General features: G+C 44.9%; 1 protein-coding gene across 1 annotated transcript in view; it reads right to left on the bottom strand.

Moving 5' to 3' along the window:
- The window catches only part of LOC126416452 (lysosomal acid lipase/cholesteryl ester hydrolase-like), a 132399-nt gene that overhangs the window by 48919 nt on the left and 62109 nt on the right, over positions 1–21371 (bottom strand). The window contains exon 4 of the mRNA XM_050084180.1: positions 5995–6079. Coding sequence (XP_049940137.1) covers positions 5995–6079 — 85 coding nt within the window. The remainder of the gene's footprint in view (positions 1–5994; positions 6080–21371) is intronic.

Below are 21371 nucleotides of genomic sequence, written 5' to 3'. Positions count from 1 at the left end.
AAAATGTAAGCAGGAGAGCCAGGGTTCGAATCCTGGGCTGGCACACTTTTTACTCGTCGCCGTTGATGCCACACAGTCCTGATGCAGTTGTATCAAGAGTCACTTTCCTTTCCTTTCTCCCCCTCCTCCATCAGTTTTTATTATACATTTCACAGCTACGGATTCTGCCTGGTGTTTGTTCTTTCAGACACGTCAGAAAGAACAGGCATCACACATTCATATAACCTATATATTAATTTATTTTTAGCTAACTGTGCTACATATAAATTAAGTGACATCTTGCACTGATTGTACAACACTAGCGTTCAACACAGGACAGATTGGTGAATATATATCTATATACACACGTGTAAGAGGATTTCTGTTCGAGGCCGTTGCTCCAGCGTATATGCAATGTAGCGCGACTTCGATTCCAGTATACAGGATGGTACATTGATAGTGACCGAGTCAAATATCTCACGAAATAAGCATCAAACGAAAAAACTACAGAAAACGAAACTCGTCTAGCTTGCAGGGGGAAACCAGATGGCGCTATGGTTGTCCCGCTAGATGGCGCTGCCATAGGTCAAATGGATATCAACGGTTTTTTTTTTTTAAATAGGAGCCCCCATTTTTTATTACATATTCGTGTAGTACGTAAATAAATATGAATGTTTTATTTGGACCACTTTTTTCGCTTTGTGATAGATGGCACTGTAATAGTCACAAACGTGTAAGTACGTGGTATCACGTAACATTCCGCCAGTGCGGACGGTATTTGCTACGCGATGCACTACCCGTGTTAAAATGGACCGTTTAACAATTGCGGAAAAGGTCGATATCGTTTTGCTGTATGGGTATTGTGATCAAAATGCCCAACGGGCGTGTGCTATGTATGCTGCTCGGTATCCTGGACGACATCATCCAAGTGTCTGCACCGTTTGCTGGATAGTCACGTTATTTAAGGGAACAGGAAGTGTTCAGCCACATGTGAAACGTCATCCACGACCTGCAACAAATGATGATGCCCAAGTAGGTGTTTTAGCTGCTGTCGCGGCTAATCCGCACATCAGTAGCAGACAAATTGCGCGAGAATCGGGAATCTCAAAAACGTCTGTGTTGAGAATGCTACATCAACATCGATTGCACCCGAACCATATTTCTATGCAACGGGAATTGGAAGGCGACGACGTTGAACGTCGTGTACAGTTCTGCCACTGGGCACAAGAGAAATTACGGGACGATGACAGATTTTTTGCACGCGTTCTATTTAGCGACGAAGCGTCATTCACCATCAGCGGTAACGTAAACCGGCATCATATGCACTACTGGGCAACGGAAAATCCACGATGGCTGCGACAAGTGGAACATCAGCGACCTTGGCGGGTTAATGTATGGTGCGGCATTATGGGAGGAAGGATAATTGCCCCCCCCCCCATTTTATCGATGGCAATCTAAATGGTTCAATGTATGCTGATTTCCTACGTAATCCAAAAATTCAAATTGCTCTGAGCACTATGGGACTTAACATTTGAGGTCATTAGCCCCATAGAACTTAGAACTGCTTAAACCTAACTAACCTAATGACATCATACATCCATGCCCGAGGTCCTACGTAATGTTCTACCGATGTTACTACAAGATGTTTCACTGCATGACAGAATGGCGCTATACTTCCAACATGATGGATGTCCGGCACATAGCTCGCGTGCGGTTGAAGCGGTATTGAATAGCATATTTCATGACAGGTGGATTGGTCGTCGAAGAACCATACCATGGCTCGCACGTTCACTGGATCTGACGTCCCTGGATTTCCTTCTGTGGAGAAAGTTGAAGGATATTTGCTATCGTGATCCACCGACAATGCCTGACAACATGCATCAGCGCATTGTCAATGCATGTGCGAACATTACGGAAGCGAACTACTCGCTGTTGAGAGGAATGTCGTTACACGTATTGCCAAATGCATTAAGGTTGACGGACATATTTTGAGCATTTAATGCATTAATATGGTATTTACAAGTAATCACGCTGTAACAGCATGCGTTCTCAGAAATGATAAATTCACAAAGGTACATGTATCAGACTGGATCAACCGAAATAAAATGTTCAAACGTACATACGTTCTGTATTTTAATTTAAAAAACCTAGGTCTTACCAAGAGTTCGTCTAAAATTGTGAGCCATATGTTTGTGACTATTAGAACATCATCTATCACAAAGCGAAAACAGTGGTCCAACTAAAACATTCATATTTCTTTACGTACTACACGAATATGTAATAAAAAATGGGAGTTCCTATTTGGTCTATGGTTGTGCGATTTAGCGGGCCAACCATAGCGCCATCTGGTTTCCCCCTTCAAGCTAGACGAGTTTCGTTCTTTGTAGTTTTTTCGTTTGACGCTTATTTCGTGAGATATTTGGCCCGGTCACTATCAATGGACCACCCTGTATAAGCACCGACATGGAGGCAATACTCGTGTCTTTACAATGTCTTTACGGTAAATATGGAAACCTGAGCAGTTGCGACATTAGTACCAAATGCCTTCAAGCAGGATCAGGGTGCTGTATTCTTTTCTTGGCTGCCGAAAGACAAACCCAGGTAGACTTACACGTACAATGTGTATGGAGGCGGCACGTCTCTCGAAAATCACAACTGTGAAATGTTGAATGTCGCAAATCGACACAAAGACGCCGGTCGATCTGAGAGACCGGGCTTATCCGTTACACCAACTCAAGTGGGGCACAATCGAGCACCGTCTCTGTAGTCCTTGCGTCTCACAATGCGATTATCACGCCTTCCGTACCGAGCGAGGTGGCGCAGTGGTTAGCACACTGGACTCGCATTCGGGAGGACGACGGTTCAATCCCGTCTCCAGCCATCCTGATTTAGGCTTTCCGTGATTTCCCTAAATCGCTTCAGGCAAATGCCGGGATGGTTCCTTTGAAAGGGCACGGCCGATTTCCTTCCCAATCCTTCCCTAACCCGAGCATGAGCTCCGTCTCTAATGACCTCATTGTCGACGGGACGTTAAACACTAACCACCACCGCCGGCCGCGGTGGTCTCGCGGTTAAGGCGCTCAGTCCGGAACCGCGCGACTGCTACGGTCGCAGATTCGAATCCTGCCTCGGGCATGGATGTGTGTGATGTCCTTAGGTTAGTTAGGTTTAAGTGGTTCTTAGTTCTAGGGGACTGATGACCACAGAAGTTAAGTCCCATACTGCTCAGAGCCATTTGAACTAACCACCACCACCGCCTTCCGTTCCTTAGAAAAAAATGGTACAAATGGCTCTGAGCAGTATGAGACTTAACTTCTTAGGTCATCAGTCCCCTATAACTTAGAACTAATTAAACCTAACTAACCTAAGGACATCACACACATCCATGCCCGAGGCAGGATTCGAACCTGCGACCGTAGGGGTCTCGCGGTTTCAGACTGTAGCGCCTAGAACCGCTAGGCCACACCGGCCGGCCTTCCGTTCCTTAGACAAGGCCTTGAAAGGTCGACGATTCCAATCGGATGAGAGTGTGCAGCAGGGAATTACAGACATCTTCAAGTAGCGGGAGACGGTGGTTTCCTAAACGGGGATCTTCAACCAAGTTTGTCAGTGGGAAGAATGTCTCAATGCTCACGAAGATGTTGCCTGACCAGTATACCGATTTTGGACTTTACGACCTTTGAACGGAAATTCTTTCATCGCCCCTTACATAATACGTAAGCACTGCTTAAGACAGGTATCCTTCGGTAGAGCACTACACACTTATAACCAATAGTGCACTTTAGAGAATCTCCACAGAGAAAATTAAAATTTTTAGTTGTAAAAATACAAGACCTTTTTGGTGAAAGACGTTGGTAAAAACGAAAGTCAAAAAGCTCAATTATAGTATGAAGCAAAGACGATAAAATCGGTTACAATCTGATACAAATGAAAGGCTACACAAAACAGAACCAAGATACCGAACCTTAGGCATGCAAGGTCATAAATACTGTTCTAAATATTGTAATCGGATTTGGAACAGTTCAACCCCGTCGAATTTGACACTTATCGAACTAAGATACTAATAGCCAAAATTACTGTGCTTACATTTGATAATACGTAATTGATGTAGCAGTGTAAAAGAGAATATGCATCATTGGCTGGGAACTTTCTCACAATTCACCTGCGTGAAAACAGATTTCCGACATCTTACACGCTCCCAGAGATATTTTAGGTGAATGATTTAGCTGAATCAGCCTTTTTTTTATCGAACTATAGTATAAGGGTGTGAAAACCCCCTCCCCACCCTACAACTAATCGCGCGAGCAAAGCAGGGTCGTACACTAGCCCACATGTACTTAGCGATGTGGACGACACATCAGTCGGGCACATCGCAGTGCCTTATAACCATCGACACGATACGATTGCTGCCGGACTAATGGTGGTAAAAGGAAATGTAGTCGACATTTCATGGAGCACGATGTATGATGAAGCTTTTTCGTGGAACGGATTACTGCGACATGCCGTGTGGCAACATGTCTGCAAGACATCACTTGAGTGCTTGCTTTCGTGGACGAGCAGTTGCACGGCTCGGAGCTGGTCTAAGTGTCACTACTGTGACCACAGTAACGGCTGTTCCCAAAAATGTTGGCTTGTGATTGAAACAGCCTGATGAAGGTGGAAATGGTGCGCGACAGCATACCGGTGGTCGTAGGCGAACCACCACACCGATACAGGATCGATACGTAGCTCTGGCGGCGAATAGGAGCAGATGTCTAATTCCTAGGCAGATTGCAGCAGACCTTGCAACTGCTACCTGTACTTTTGTATCTGCCAGAACTGTTTTGTGGAGATTAAACCAGGATGGTTTGTATCCTCTGAAGCCTGTTACAGGAATCCCACTTCTACCATCCATCAAATGCTTGAAATAGCTCTAAGCACTGTGGGACTTAACATTTGAGGTCATCAGGGTCTTAGACTTAGAACTACTTAAACCTAACTAACCTAAGGACATCACACACATCCATTCCCGAGGAAGGATTCGAACCTGTGACCGCAGCAGCAGCGCTATTCCGGACTGAAGCGCCTAGAACCACGCCATCGTCGAGAAAGAGTTGGTTGTTGCACGGAGCATGTTGGTTGGGATCAGCAACAGTGGTCCAGAGTCATGTTCTCCGACAAACCCCGCTTCATTGTGGAAAGTGATTCTGGCCACCAGTTTGTGCTGATAAAGAGGGGAGTACGTTACACGCCACAGATGGTTCATGAACGCCATCTGTATGGCCTAGGCACTATGTATAATAGACAGGTATTATACACAACGGCCGAACACTGATGTTTATCTCTGCGCGACGTACCGTTGCAATTCTGAATCGTAGCCATTTGTTTATGAAAGACAATGCCCACTGAGACAGAACCTCTGAAATGTCGGACACACTGGAAAGTGAAGATATTGAACGTGTAGAATGCCCTGCATATTCCCGGACTTAAACCCTATATAGCATGTGTGGGACGCTCTTGGCAGTCGTATTTATCGAGGAACACTCCCTCTCCGAACCGTGCAAGAACTGAAAACCCCCTCGAGAGAGGTGGGACAATATACCGAAACTACCCCTCAAACAAGAGTGCATTCGTGCCCGAGGAGGAAATATTCGTTACTCAGTGTCCGATATCAACCTTTGCTGTTTTACCACATGGTGAAATCTGTACAATGTTTCGTTACAAGTATATCACTCCACCTTTGTTATGTATGTACTGTGTTTCACGTTATCCATCATTGCTGGTAATAATTCCTGACCAATAACGTCTCTGTCCCGTAGCAGTTATCGAATAGTGTAGACCCTATCATATGGCAGAGTTGCAATAAGGAGAAATTATTGTTTTCAACATGTTTGGGAAAAACATCACATTTTATCTTTGAATCGCGTATTATTCGAGACAACTTTATCTTACTATGTAAAACACATCAGCACAAAAAGAAAAAGAAACTAGTGATAAGGAGGGGTGGAATAAGTTGCTGAAGAATTTGGTACTTACTGGCCCTGATGTTCTGGAGGTAGTGTGCGTACGCGGTGGTGGGCAGGCCGCAGCCGGAGTGCGAGACGATCTCAGGCAGCCGCTTCTGAAATGCACCGCGAGTCGTCACACATCGCATTCACTGTACACACACTTCATGCGAACAGAAGAGGGGATATACAGGGCAGGGGAACAAGTACTCAAGTGCAAGGGACGAGAGAAGCTTTCAGGGACGGCACGGGTATATGTAAGCGGGTTTATTTTACAGGCATAGCCACGTAAAGCGCACAATTTGGTAGTCACTGTTAACAAGAAATTAGCACGCATGACACGTCTCATCCTCTCCAGTGCCCTCCAGAACACGGAAAGCTCGCCATTAAATGAAATGAACTCTGGAGGCAACCGAATCTGGAGGACACGATCTGGGAAAACAACGGCAGTAGACAGTTTTATAAACCTCGATAAGGATGACGAGTGGCAGAATGTTTATAGTGCCAATAACATAGATGACAAATATAATGGTTTCCTCAACGTATTCCTCATGCTATTTGAAAGTTGATTTCCATTAGAACGTACTAAACGGGGTACTAGCAATAAAAGGCAGCCTGGGTGGCTGACTAGTGGGGTAAGGATATCATATAGAGAAAACTGGGAATTACATCAAAATGTTGGAAGTAGTCACAATCAAGCTACAGTACCCCATTACAAACAGTACCGTAAGGTGCTTAAAATGTTATTAGGAAGGCAAAGGGTATGTGGTACGCAAATAGCATAGCTAATACACAGGCTAAAATTAAACACCAGAGCGTTGTTGCCCCATGTATCAGCATTATCCTCAATTTATGAGCATGAGTGAATTTTGAATACTAACCACAGGGGGCAATATTTTCTTTGTATTTCTAGGTAACTGGCGAATACCAGGTGCCCGAGTTTACTGACAGCATATTTCATTTTCTTTTCCTGCTGTTCCCCTGCTTTCATTCAGAAATGTTTGTCTTCTTTAACATTCTTCACTATCAAACTTAAGATGAGCAAATTTCCTTACACTGAATATGATAACAAAGAAACAGGCTATGGCATAAACATAGTAACCCAGCAGAATATACATCTGCGTAACACCGGTGTAAAACATAATTGACAGCATATATGTGAAGAGGAACAAATATAGGAAGTATAGGATTGCACCAACAAGAGAACCATATTAATGCGCATAACAAAACATATTATAAAGCATGCAGTGGAACAGTTTTTAAATATTTACAACAATAATTCCATTATTTCACAATTATTAGTAACCAGCAGAATAATGAACGACTGCAAAACGAAAAGGCAGACGAAGCACTTCGGTGATCTTAGAATCGTGCCTAACCTGGATGGCGCGCGAAGTGGCTCGGCTGTAAGATCTGAGTTAGTTTGGCAGTCTCGGGGGACGAACATGTTATCTGCCGGTCGGCGTCAGTTAAGACTTAATTAGCAATGTCTAGTGCGTAAATCAGAGCTGGTTCGGCAGTGTCGGAGGAGAGACTGTTGGCTGCCGTGGTCAGTGTCAGTTAAGATTTCATTGTTAATCCATGGTTTGTAAAAATAAAGCTAGTTCGGAAGCCTCATAATACAGTCATGTTGTCTGCCGCGGCCGGTGTTAGTTAAGACTTTATTAGCAAATATGGTTATAAGGACGTGTATCTGAGAACAGCGTGATTGTAACTGCAGGTTGCTGAACTGCAGGTTGCTGAACTTTTATGAGAACTTATGCATTCCACTCAGAGCGGTGGGAGCAAATAGACACCTGTACTGCAATCTTAGTGTAAATGAAATCAGTGACACGCCATCTGTGGTAACACACAGGCGGTATGAGAGAGAGAAGTATTTTTGAGAGGAGGGTTTTATCATACGCACGTACATTTTACCCTATCGCTTCTCCCTCTCTCTTTTTCAACTTGCCGTAACTACTGAGAAAATTTAGAGAACCGGCATCTGAAGCTGTCTGACGAACTATTCTACTGCCGGAAACATACAATGCGCGTAAGGGCCACGAAGATAAGATACGAGAAACTAGGGCTCACACGGAGGCGTAAGGACAGTCGTTTTTCCCTCGCTCTATTTGCTAGTGGGACAGGAGGGGAAATGACAAGTAGCGATACAGATTATCCTCCGCCACGCACCGTACGGTGGCTTGCGGAGTATCAGTGTAGATGTGGATGTAGATATAGATGTACATATTTTATAGGTACATAGGTGCATATTTCTCTTCCTGATAACCGTTTTCTTTAGTTACAAGTGCTAAAGCATACCTTTGCTTTCTTAATTTATTTTCATTTTCCGGCGGATTCTCGAAGCCAATTGAGCCTCTGGAATCCTAATCTCACCTTCATCATTCGCTCTGCAGTGCTTGCTCCATAAGGCAACTCTGCAACTCAGCAGGATTTTACACTGTGGGGTAGCATAGCCAGAGAATGAACTGCTGAATACGTCGATGTGCTCTACGTGATATTTTGCACGCAGCAGGTCTAGAAACGTGTTGATATTCAGTGTGGAGGTACATTGTAGATTATGTGGTACGAAAAGGGCTGATAGAGGATGTAGAGGTGAGAAGATATTGTCCAGGAAGATTTTATAACGTATTAGCTTTTCATTTCTTTCAATTATTGGGGTATACTTTAATGCATTTCAGTTAATTCCAGCTAGAATGCTCAGACTTTTTTATTGACTTGAAAAATCCTAGACAGGAAAACTATTTGAGTAAAACTTCTCTGTGTATTTCCGTGTCATTTCCCATGCCGTTGGGCCTTATTATTCAATCATTCTTCCACAAACTGGACTTCCTGCTGATTGTCACCAAATTTTTTCTTCAGTTTGGCCCGGATTTCGTTCCAGATATCGAGCTTCTGTTCATTGTTCTCGGATAATTCCCGAACTGCGATGTCCAAATAAAAGTAAACATTTGCACCTGTTGTATTTGGCGATTCCGTCGAATCCATTCAGTTTCAGTCTTCCGATCCTGACCGGCGGCTCTGGAAAACACTGTTAGATGCTTGCAGTGCAGTTGACTTATTGCTGTTTAGGTATCCATTGAAATCCCGAATGTACGGACGATGTACTGTTTTATTCTGGCTGCTGTCCATGTAGGTGACAGCTTTTACATTGCCTAATTGGAGCCTCAGGGATAAAGACCTTCTGAAGTGCCCAGCGTCTCCACCGAATAACATCACGTCGTAACCACAGTGAAGGCCCAATCCGAAGGCAGTGCCGTTAACGAAGTACAGTACTTAGCACTGGCAGGATATTTATTGTGAACACGAACATACAGCCAGAACAGAGCTGACTCCTGAATGGTGTTTGCTGCATCAAATATTCCAGAATACACAAAAAAATTACAAAGATAAGAAATTCCGAGAACGTTCCATAAATGATAAATACTAAATAAGAGATGCTTGCCCACATCACGGGGCTGTGGAGCTACCCACTACAACAGAGAGCATGCGTCACAACTAACGGCAACGTACACTGCGCGACACAATGAAAAGACCACCTGTATGAAAGCACGTAATTGTGTCCCTCTGTGACGCAGAAGTTTGAAATTAGGCTCAAATTTGCCTGCAGCATTCCTCTGTAATGGTGTGTTCCTCTGTAAAAGCGAGGCTCCCTGTGACGTCGCCCTCCGGCTTCGCAACATTTCAGACAGCGAGGTGCCGACAAACGTGGGAACAGAGGCTCCCGCTCAGAAGGTCATGTGACGTGTAAGGCGTGTTAATGATGTCACGTTGGCACCAAATTTCACAGAAATCCTGCTCGCCGCCACTGTGGACGTGACCCACGTTGAGAAAGCCGTCACACCCCCAGTTAGCCACATTTCAGCCATTCTTTCGACGTCTCTGCGATGAAGGTCAGCGTTGAAATCACGCTATTTCCTTATGAGTGGCCGAGCAAAACGTTTCAGACACCACCGTTCAGAATCGACACGAAGGGCGTCAATGAAACCGCCAATTTTCTTGGGGTGTCAATTCCCTCACAAGTCGCTATAGAAAATGACAGATCGTAGTGCGATGAGCAACACGAAGACATTCTTGACAACCTCTGACGTTCCTGACGCCCCGGAAGTATCAACACGTTTCTAAGGCCATTGTGTGACTGCGTTCCCTTTGAACGTGATGTTACCCCTTTGGAGTCTAGTGTGACCACCGCTTTTGCTCTCGTGTACAGGTTGCAACTACTAAGCACCATTAAAAACGATTCGACGAAATCTGGACGTTATTGGAAGCAGCGAAGGGCGCTTACGCTTTTCCTGTTTCACGTCCTCCTTGTCACAGGGGATTCGACACTGACACACACGTGAATAAAACGGGAAAGGATCCGCCTTAGACCTTCCACTTCCGAGAAACCCTCTGCACCGCCCGCCCACTTCCATTAAGAATTTAAACATGAACCTCTACCGACAGAAAGCGCGATGCGAGTAGCAGACGCCTGCAGGTAGGCAACTGGCATCAGAGCGGCGTCAAGGGGTTGCCTGGCTGTAGACACCTGGCACTACTTCATAGGTCGTCTCTGTACAGGTTCATTTCTGAAATAACCGTGGGGAGGCGCCAGCGAACGTTTTCCCGAGCTGGGGGATCTTAGCGACCCTCTGCCGTTTTATTAACACATGTGTAAACGCTGCACTCCCCTCATCCTCAGGGTCATGCCTGATAAGGATGAGAAACAAGTTCTAATAACATAAGCACCATTTGCTGCTTCGGATCGTGTCCAAAATTCGTAGAGTGGTTTTGGACCATCGCCAGTGGTTCCAGCCTGAGAGCAAAACTGCGGCCACCAAAGGGGTGCGACAACATTCAATGGGTATGTAGCCACACAATGTCCTTAGAAAAGTGTTGAAGCTTCCCTAGTGTCAGCAACATCAGAGGTTGTCAAGAACGTCTTCGTGTTGTTCATTGCACTGCGGTTAGTCATTGTTTATAGCGAGACGTGTGTGAATCGAGGCCCCAAGGAAACAGGCGGTTTCATTGACACCCTTCGTGTCGACTCTGAACGGCGGTCTGTTTGAAAGGTTTTGCACGCCCACTCACAAGGTAACGGCGTGATTTCAACACTGGCCATCGCGGTTCTGACGTCCATCCCACAGACGTCGAAAGAATGGCTCAAACGTGGCTAAATGGGGGTGTGACGGCTTTACCGCCGTGTCACACGTCCGCAATGGCGGCGAGCAGAATTCCGGTGAAATCTGGTGACAATGTGACGTCACTAACACGCCTTACACGTCACATGAACTTCTGAGCTGTGTCGGCACCTCTCTGTCTGAAGCGGCACCGAGTCCGAGGGTGACGTCACAGGGAGCCACTCTTTCCCACTGTCAGACACAAATGCTATAGCCAACCGCGAGCCAAATTTACAATTACCGGCCTTCTAAACAGTGATGCTTTAATTTTGTTTTGCACTATATGTGTAGATGAGAGTATTGTAAATAGGCAAGCTGATCAGACTCCTCTAGCCAGCTACATAGCATATGTTTAATATGCAGGTTATAGCCAAAGGTACGACCAGACTTTAACGAAACACTCTTCACGTCTAGAGGAGGGAAATATGTTGTATGGACATGCCTCGGAAAACGCTTAATTTTCATGTTAGATCTCTTCTTCTACAAGTCTTCAACACATTAATCACGGAAAACTCTCACAAAAACCACGTGCCAGCACAGTACGAAATGCTAATTTAAATGAAATATTCAAAATGCCTTCCTTTAGCAAGGATACATGCATCAACCCTTCATTTCACTGAATCCGTGATGCACTGACGCATTGCTGGAGAACTGTGTACTGTTTCACAGCATTCCAAAACACGGGCACGAAGACTCTGTACACCTTGTACCAGGACTACATACACGTGAACTTTCAAATGCCCCCACAAATGAATATCTGGTGGATTTACGTCCAAAGTGCATGGTGGCCAAGGAATTTGTTCACGATTTTCTGCTCTAAAATGATGGGAAGCTAAATAAACTCTGTGCATCGCCGTCTTTTTCCAGCTGTCTATCACTTACCGGTCATACAATGTAGACGAAATTTATTTTGTAAAATGATCGCTACAAGTGACGCTGTACCTCTCTGGTGTTTGGAACTCTCTGCGTGCAACGTGGAACCATTTCTTTAAAATCTTTTTGGTGCTGTGATGAAACGTAAAAGGTCTCAGTAGCATTATTTCTGATTTTCGACCATCAATTTCTTTCTGTTTATAGGGTGTTTTAAAACGCTTTTACAAACTTTGGGGGCAGGTTCCTTACACCAAAACAAGGAAAAAGGTTCAGATAAACATATCTCCGAAAGTCCTTAATTTAATAACAGTTTAAAAGACGACTGGAGGTCATCAACACATAACCTAATAATAAATCCTCGAATGTCAGGCACTTCCTTCCAAACACGAATGCATTCATCGAATCATGGACTGTCTGAGACGTTCGAATATTCCCTGATTGTTTCGAGCCGTTTGAGAAGCGTCCATAAAACGTCACTGAAGAGTCTCTGCATCTCGGTGGTCTGCTACACGAACCAGTTGTTTAAGGTACTCTCAGAGATAGTAATCCAAAGGCCGGAGGTAGGAGGAAGATATAGGCCATGGAACTCTTACTCGTGTACCTGTCCATGTGCTGTCGTAGATACCAACCAGTGTATCTCGAGCACTGAGACTGAAATGTCCTGCAGCTCCAACGTGCATAAATTACACGTTTCTTCTTATTTCCAGGGACACATATCGCTGTAAGACTGCTTTGATGAAGCTCTCCATGCTAGTCTATCCTGTGCAAGCTTCTTCATCTCCCAGTACCTATTGCAGCCTACATCCTACTGAATCTGCTTAGTGTATTCATCTCTTGGTCTCCCTTTACGATTTTTACCCTCCACGCTGCCCTCCAATACTAAATTGGTGATCCCTCGATGTCTCAGAACATGTCCAATCAACCGATCCCTTCTTCTGGTCAAGTTGTGCCACAAACTCCTCTTCTCCCCAATTCTATTCAATACCTCCTCGTTAGTCGTGTGATGTACCCATCTAATCTTAAGCATTCTTCTGTAGCACCACATTTCGAAAGCTTCTATTCTCTTCTTGTGTAAGCTATTTATCGTCCACGTTTCACTTCCATACAAGGCTACACTCCATACAAATACTTTCAGAAACAACTTCCTGACATTTAAATCTATACTCGATGTACGCACACAGTATATGACCAAATTATTCAGACGTCTTCTAGTGGATGTTAATATGGAGTGTGGTTACCAGTCGAAAGGCAGACCGTAATTTGTTCCAAGAGTACTGAGCCATCTGCTAACAGCATATAACCACATAGAAACATGTACTGTGCAAGCCATTGTCTTCAGTATAGTGTATGGTGGAGAGAGTATCACAACAATATTATGAATTTTATTTTCTGATCTCCTCTTATGTGCTGATCAAGTAAGCAATAATTGTCTGTATTTCTCTGTACATTGCCGTAATCGCTCTTATCTTATGATCATTATGCCAGGAGACACTACCTTAGAGTAGCGCTGCCCATGGGCGAGATGGTTTTGCGTGCTTCAGGGAAGCAGAGGGCCGTGCCAGGGGTAGCGTAGCTACCGGCAGGGCCTCCCAAGCCGGACGGGCCTCTGCAGAGGAGCCAGACAAAGTGTGTCTCACAACGTCCTTTCTTTCCTCTTATCCTATCCTGTTTCCCATCTCTTGTCTTCGGAGATACGGACTTCGTTAGCACTGGCATGCCATCCGTATAGGAAAGTGACAACTCCAAATTGAAACCCGGAATCGGCACTTCCGTTATGCACAGGTAGGGTCCAGCCGGAAATGAGCGGCAATTGCCTGCAGCCAACCTGACTCCGCACGTCGCGTCCTTTCGCTCCTGTGGAACCAGGCAGCTAGGCGGAGAGGGTGGCACGAATAGTGGGCGAGCTAGCCGTGACCTAAATTCTGCGTCTCAGGCGCAGCAGCATCCACGGAGCGGACACTCCACCCATGGGAAAACAACACGGATAGCGGCAGTTACCGGTCATAAGCTCGCTCTACTAGGCGTAGGAGCGGGTGCCAGGGGTCGCTATTGACAGTGGGAGTGCCATCGTAGGTCCACTGGCCAGTCACCGCCCGCTTCAAGCTGGGCAGCCCCCAGTCAGTTAGGTACCGGCCCGTCCTGCTGCCGATTGCTCCAGTGGGTGTATGGAACACCAGCATTGCTAAAAGTCGTCACCATAATGTCGACACCAGCTACTACAAAAATAAAACTTAAAAATAAAGCTATTTCATTACGCATCGGTACATGAAACATCCACACTATGCTGCAACGCTTCCCGGACGCCTGTGGAAGCTCACAAGAACTACGCAAAACGGCTGCTATTGACTTAGAGCTAGTCAGACTCAATAATGCTATAACATCACTGCAGGAAACCAGGCTACCAGAAGAAGGCTCAATACGGGAAGAAACTAAACTTTTTTCTGGAAGGGCAGAGAGGGTTCTAGCCTCAGACAGCGCTGAATCGGTTTTCCTGTCCGCAGTGACTTGCTGTGTTGTACCGAAAACCCGACTGGGATCTCAGAACGCATTATGACTCTGCGTTTCACAACAAGTAGTGGACCACTGTCGCTGAAACCTGTATGTGCACCAACACTTACCTCAGCTGCAGATGCCAAGGATCAGTTTTTTTATGAACAACATAGTGATGTGGTACAAGCGGAGCACTCTGGGGACCGTGTGTGCATCCTTGGTGATTTCAGCACTCTTATTGGTAGTGATTTTGCCACCTGGCCTGGCTGCCTAGGCTAACACGGTGTGGGCAAGATGAATGAAAATGGTCTACGGTTGCTTGAATTCAGTTCAAAATATCGGTTGTGTGCCACCAATACATACTTTAAAGGCAAACTGAACCACAAAGTCTCGTGGATGCACCCCCGCTCATAACATTGGTACCAATTAGGTCTTATTGTAACTAAAAGGAAACAGCTGCGTTACTTTCTTCATACACGTTCCTTCCTTAGTGCAGACTGTGACACGGATCATGCACTAGTAGCGAAAAAAGTGCGCTTTGTGACTAAAAAGTTCCACTCTCCCAGAACACCTTGCAAAACAAAAATTAATCTTTGCCAAACAAGAAACACTGCTGCAGTAAAAGTATTTAGTGACGAAATACGAAAAGAAATGGATCCCTGGGGCCCAGCCGCTCCCATTTCTGAAGACTAGCAGAAGATAAAATCGCTTCTTACCGTTACGGCTGGAAATGTGTTCGGTAATCTGGAAGGAAAATCCCAGGATCGGTTCATCGAGAACGTAGATATCCTCAAACCTCTCCTTGAGGCTAAGCGTCAGGACACTGTCATCTGGCATAAAAACCCATGCAGTTCTACACGCAAGGAGCTAAGCAAAGCAAAGGGAGTTATTCAACGCACTGTCCGTAACTTCATCAATACCTATTGAGAGCAACTTTGCACTGGCACACAGGAGCGTTTCAGTGCTGGCGACATTGGTGGTGCCTACTCGGGGATCAAACGGGCCATTCGATCCATTCCAAAGAAGAGCGTACCACACAAGGAAATAAATGGAAAAGTCATCACAGATCGAAATCGTCAATTGCACAAAAATACTTGTGTACCAGTCGTGTGTGCTGAGTACTCTCCGGTATGGAGCTGAGACTTGGGCGTCGTATGCCAAACAGGAACGAAAGCTCAACGCCTCTACCTGCGGTGCTTACGTAGCATCTTGGGTATATCATGGAGGGACCATGTGACAGATGACATGGTTCTGGAAACTGCAAAACAACAGAGTATCACTGCCACGCTCAAGCAACGTTGCCTGCGGTGGTTAGGACATCTGCATCGTATGGACCACTCCCGTCTGCCCCGGCGCACATTACTCAGTGAAATAGCAGGAGCAAAGAGACCTCGTGGAAGGCCTTCACTACGCTTTAGGGATTGCGTCAAGTGTGATATGTGCGCATTTAATATTGACAGTGACAAATGGGAGGAACTCGCTGACGATCGCAGCAAATGGAGGAAACTGACTGCAAATGGAAGCAAGATGCATGACCAAGTATGGCTAAATAACTTAGCTGCAATAGGATCTCTCAGTCATAAGCTTATGACTAACCCCCCTGCTGGAGAGACTCATATTTGCCTCGCTTGTGGGCGGCAATTCGGCTCCCGCATCGGACTTCTGAGCTACCAGCGGAAATGTCTTCAGGATGCCACTTGAATCTTCCGACAGGAAGCATGTCAGATACACCACTGGCCATTAAAATTGCTACACGAAGAAGAAATGCGGATTCATTGGACAAATATATTATACTAGAACTGACATGTGATTACATTTTCACGCAATTTGGGTGCATAGATCCTGAGAAACCAGTACCCAGAACAACTACCTTTGGCCGTAATAACGGCCTTGATACGCCTGGGCATTGACTCAAACAGAGCTTTGATGGTGTGTACAGGTACAGCTGCCCATGCAGCTTCAACACGATACCACAGTTCATCAAGAGCAGTGACTGGCGTATTGTGACTAGCCAGTTGCTCGGCCACCATTGACCAGACGTTTTCAAATGGTGAGAGATGTGGAGACTGTGCTAGCCAGTGCAGCAGTCAAATATTTTCTGTATCCAGAAAGGCCCGTACAGGACCTGCAACATGCGGTCGTGCAGTATCCTGCTGAAATGTAGCGTTTCGCAGGGATCGAATGAAGGGTAGAGCCACGGGTCGTAACACATCTGAAATGTAACGTCCACTGTTCAAAGTTCCGTCAATGAGAACAAGAGGTGACCGAGACGTGTAACCAATGACACCCCATACCATCACGCCGGGTGATGCGCCGGTATGGCGATGACGAATACACGCTTCCAATGTGCGTTCACCGCCATGTCGCCAAACACGGATCCGACCATCATGATACTGTAAACAGAAACTGGATTCATCCGAAAAAATGACGTTTTGCCATTCGTGCACCGAGGTTCGTCGTCGAGTACACCATTGCAGGCGCTCCTGTCTGTGATGCAGCGTCAAGGGTAACCGCAGCCATGGTCTCCGAGCTGATAGTCCATGCTGCTGCAAACGTCGTCGAACTGTTCGTGGAGATGGTTGGTTGTTGACTTGCAAACGTCGCCATTTGTTGACTTAGGGATCGAGACGTGACTGCACGATCCGTTACAGCTGTGCGGATAAGACGCTTGTCATCTCGACTGCTAGTGATACGAGGCCGTTGGGATCCAGCTCGGCGTTCCGTATTACCCTCCTGAACCCACCGATTCTATATTCTGCTAAGAGTCATTGGATCTCGACCAACGCGTGCAGCAATGTCGCGATACGATAAGTCGCAATCGCGATAGGCTACAATCCGACCTTTATCATAGCCGGAACCGTGATGGTACGCATTTCTCCTCCTTACACGAGGCATCACAACAACGTTTCACCAGGCAACGCCGGACAACTGCTGTATATGTATGAGAAATCGGTTGGAAACTTTCCTCATGTCAGCACGTTTTAGGTGTCGCCACCGGCGCCAACCTTGTGTGAATGCTCTGAAAAGCTAATCATTTGCATATCACAGCATCTTCCTCCTGCCGGTTAAATTTCGCGTCTGTAGCACGTCATCTTCGTGGTGTAGCAATTTTGATGGCCAGTAGTGTATATGATGATGGTGATGTTCTGTGTGGCTTTGTACGTAATGGTAAGGAGAGGTGGGCCACAGTGCGCTGCAGCAACTGTCATCGTAGGAAAGCTGGACATGAGCATAAGTTATGAGCGAAGAGCTTAGCATGGTGAACAGAAGATTTACATAACTTGTATTTCTCCAAGTGAACAAAGATTTATTACAAATAATTCAGCAAGAAATTAAGTCCAGCTGTCAACGTCCACTAGGATGGAACTCTGAACTATAGCACGAACGCTGGAACCAGAGCCGTGACTAGATGGCATCCTCGTAGCGTGTCGTAGCGAGCAGCCAGCCTGCTGGTGCGAGGTGCCCTGTGGCTGCACCGTGGCGGCGGCAGAGGTCGCTCGCATCCCAGAGCCGCCGAGGGCGTGGCTCAGTGGGTCCACACCGTTGCGTCCGCCACGTCTTACAAGACCGTTATCAACTTGCAATTCTGCTTCCAACTTCGCGACACCCATGGGGTAGTATCGATACGTGATACCACAGGTGACATGCCAGTCCACTTAGACAAGCTTCTAATGCCCTACTTACCTCTTCCTGGAAAATAACTGCCTTTGCTTCGTTACTCTCCATCAACTCGTATGAGTCTGCACTAATTTTCCTTGTACTATCGACAGAACTGTTACTCACACTTTCTGCTTCTATGATACCCTCACCATCTTGCTCCTGACTGAATATTGAACTATTCTGCTTCTTAGAGCGCTGTACATTCTCCCCCTTATTCGCTGAGATGTAAGTGTTTTTTTTAACCCTGTCAAACGCAACTTGGTCATTCGCCGTAATTGGTCATCCAGTAACAGAGCCTTGCAGATTCCACTAACCCAACTATAGATGACAAAATATTCTCAGCTAACTTGCCTCAATAGGAATAACTAAACAGGAGGAGCGAAACTTTCAAAGCAACCAACAGGCTATGCAGCTCTCTGTTATCACTTTTATGGCTGTTATGTAATGGTAACAGATATCTACCACGGAATACATGCCGTTGCGGCCTCGAGGCTTTGGAGTAATGTGATTTGTAGGAAAGCACAGTAGCATTTTATAGTCATACTTCACAGCAATAATTCCACCAAATATCGTAGTTCTGGTTTATTTGACATCAGTCTGTTCCATTTCATATTTTCCATACTAACTGCACTTAAAGGGATAATTCTTGTACAGGGACTGCCTTTAATATATTGGATTTTTATTTGAGGGAACAGAAGGAGTTTGTATCTGCTTTTCTTGAGACCTATGGGATAATTATTTGATGGAACAGTAGCAGTAATAATTCTTTTCAGGAGAACTTTGGAATAACATTTTTTCTAGGTAACCACTTTTAGCAAATGAGTTCGTTACACAGCATTTTTTGCCAACTCCGCTGTAAAATATGTGATTGTGTGCCCCTAATGCAATTTAAACTACGCAGAAACTCCATGACATGTACTCATCTTCCATATCTCCCTTGTCCGAAATATCGTGTACCCCAATGTGGATTGGTGTATGTCACAGTACTACCACGATTTATTACTGGGACACTTAGAAAGGATGCATACACTACACTCGCCCTTGTATGCATACTGTTATCAAGCAACCCAGTAGTAGCAGGATACTGTATAAGTGTATTTTCTATTGTTGTAGTACAAAAAAGCTACAACAGCAGCGCTACCTCTGTGCATTATAACTGGAATATTACGTTTTTTCGTAAGGTATTCAGACAACTTTTATTTTTCGACATGAGAAGAGATCTATACCCATACCTGTGTTTTACAAGAAGCACCACAAATTTGCATAGTGTTATTCTACACATCAAAACACCTGCATACAGAGGAAAATTAGGGGTGTGCATTTATCAATGTATTGGTCTTGGTATCTTTATAATGCGAGACGTCAGCTGAAAATGAATAGTACATCCAAGCCCGCATCTCGTGGTCGTGCGGTAGCGTTCTCGCTTCCCGCGCCCGGGTTCCCGGGTTCGGTTCCCGGCGGGGTCAGGGATTTTCTCTGCCTCGTGATGGCTGGGTGTTGTGTGTTGTCCTTAGGTTAGTTAGGTTTAGGTAGTTCTAAGTTCTAGGGGACTGATGACCATAGATGTTAAGTCCCATAGTGCTCAGAGCCATTTGAGCCAAGTACATCCAACTCAGCCAGTTCTACAGAACAACTAGAGTAAAACTGATAATACAGTGGTAACCAACTGTTAACCTCAGAAGTTACCCTGGCACTGAGGACTCATTTAATGTATATATGACTCTGATATCGTTTTCAGCAGAACTAAGACGAATTTTTTTACAAAATGATATGGACATTTTAGACTTTGGACTTTGGTACAAAGATCAATTTTGTTTATTTGGAATAAGACATCTGTAATTCTGCATGTGTATTAAAAAAAAGAACTTATTTCTTTCCTAAAATTTTGTCTATACATACACTATGCAGCGACGTTTCAACTGCGTGGAACTATGAGACAGCATATGAGAGCTTTCGCAACTTAGGAGGTGTAGCCATAAATGTCGACATGATCACGTGACCAATACGTCTAACATCGCGGTCCTTTAGGGCATATAAGAGGACTTTATAATCACAACTGACCAGTTTCCTGCTTTAGTAGAAAGTGTTAACATGCCTCATTCCAAGTTACGAAACATCCCTCAGCTATTAGGGAACAAAATGAGACCAAGAGACAAATGCTTTGGTGTATGGCTATTATTGGAGAACCTTGATAGTCTCGTTACTAACATTGGTAACATAAATTACACTGATAATGGCACGATCCTTAGCAAGAAGAATTTAAATGTTCTTACATTTATTACAGAATTGTCTTGAGACAACATTACGGTGATTAAAATCTGTAATAAAGTGAACTGTCAAGAACAGTTCGATAATGGGCAGCATTTAATGTTTATAAGGAAGTCAGCGGTACATTTAATGATCATCTACGTGACAAAGTCTCCAAGTTCGTCTCTGAGAGACATGGTGTTACGGCTAAGTTACCATTTCTCCTTCACGGGAATAGCAATGTGGCAGCAACAAGAATATTGGAAAAAATTCCTAAGCAAAAACTAAAAACCATTCCAAGGAAATACAAAACCCTATGGCTATACCATATATAGCGGACTTCGCCGACGATAGAAAAGATATTCTAATTGACCAACTGCCTGGAATATTACACGAGCTTGGTGTAGACGACAGCTTCCTTACAGATGTGGATAAGACGCAAGATTTTGCTGTGGCTTTCAACAAAATTGAGATGTGTGACTACCTAACGCCAAACCACAGTTTCTGTCTACAAGAAGACTTCCGGGGAAATGTAACGTTATTGTAAACAATATTAAGACAGCTCGAGTAGGCTATTTAACGTGGACGAGCTGTAATTCCAGAGTAAAGGTATATAACGAAATGATGTGTCAAACTACAAGGCCAGAAGTGAACTAAAACGTCGATAACCGTTTTATCCACTTTATAAAGCGCCCCTATACACATCTAAGAGAAACTTTTATATCTTCCTTGGTTAAAGAACCTGTTATTAGCAGGCTGGAAGCTATGATTTATAAATGTGGAATGCACGGTGTGTTTGAGGCTCTGCAAGAGTGTTTTAGTGTATCAGATGCCAACAAACAGTATTTACATTGTGCTCCATTATACGCTGTGCCAATAGCTTCTATATGTTTTAAACTACCAGACAGCTCACAGAACAGCTGCTTTATAGTGCGAGGGCTGTTCGGAAAGTAAGGTCAAATCGAGTATCAAACGGAAA

The sequence above is a fragment of the Schistocerca serialis genome, chromosome 8, assembly GCF_023864345.2.
Source record: "Schistocerca serialis cubense isolate TAMUIC-IGC-003099 chromosome 8, iqSchSeri2.2, whole genome shotgun sequence".
In the NCBI taxonomy this organism is placed as follows: domain Eukaryota; kingdom Metazoa; phylum Arthropoda; class Insecta; order Orthoptera; family Acrididae; genus Schistocerca; species Schistocerca serialis.
The sequence above is the reverse complement of the archived record's forward strand: the minus strand, read 5'-3'. Positions and strand labels throughout refer to the sequence as shown.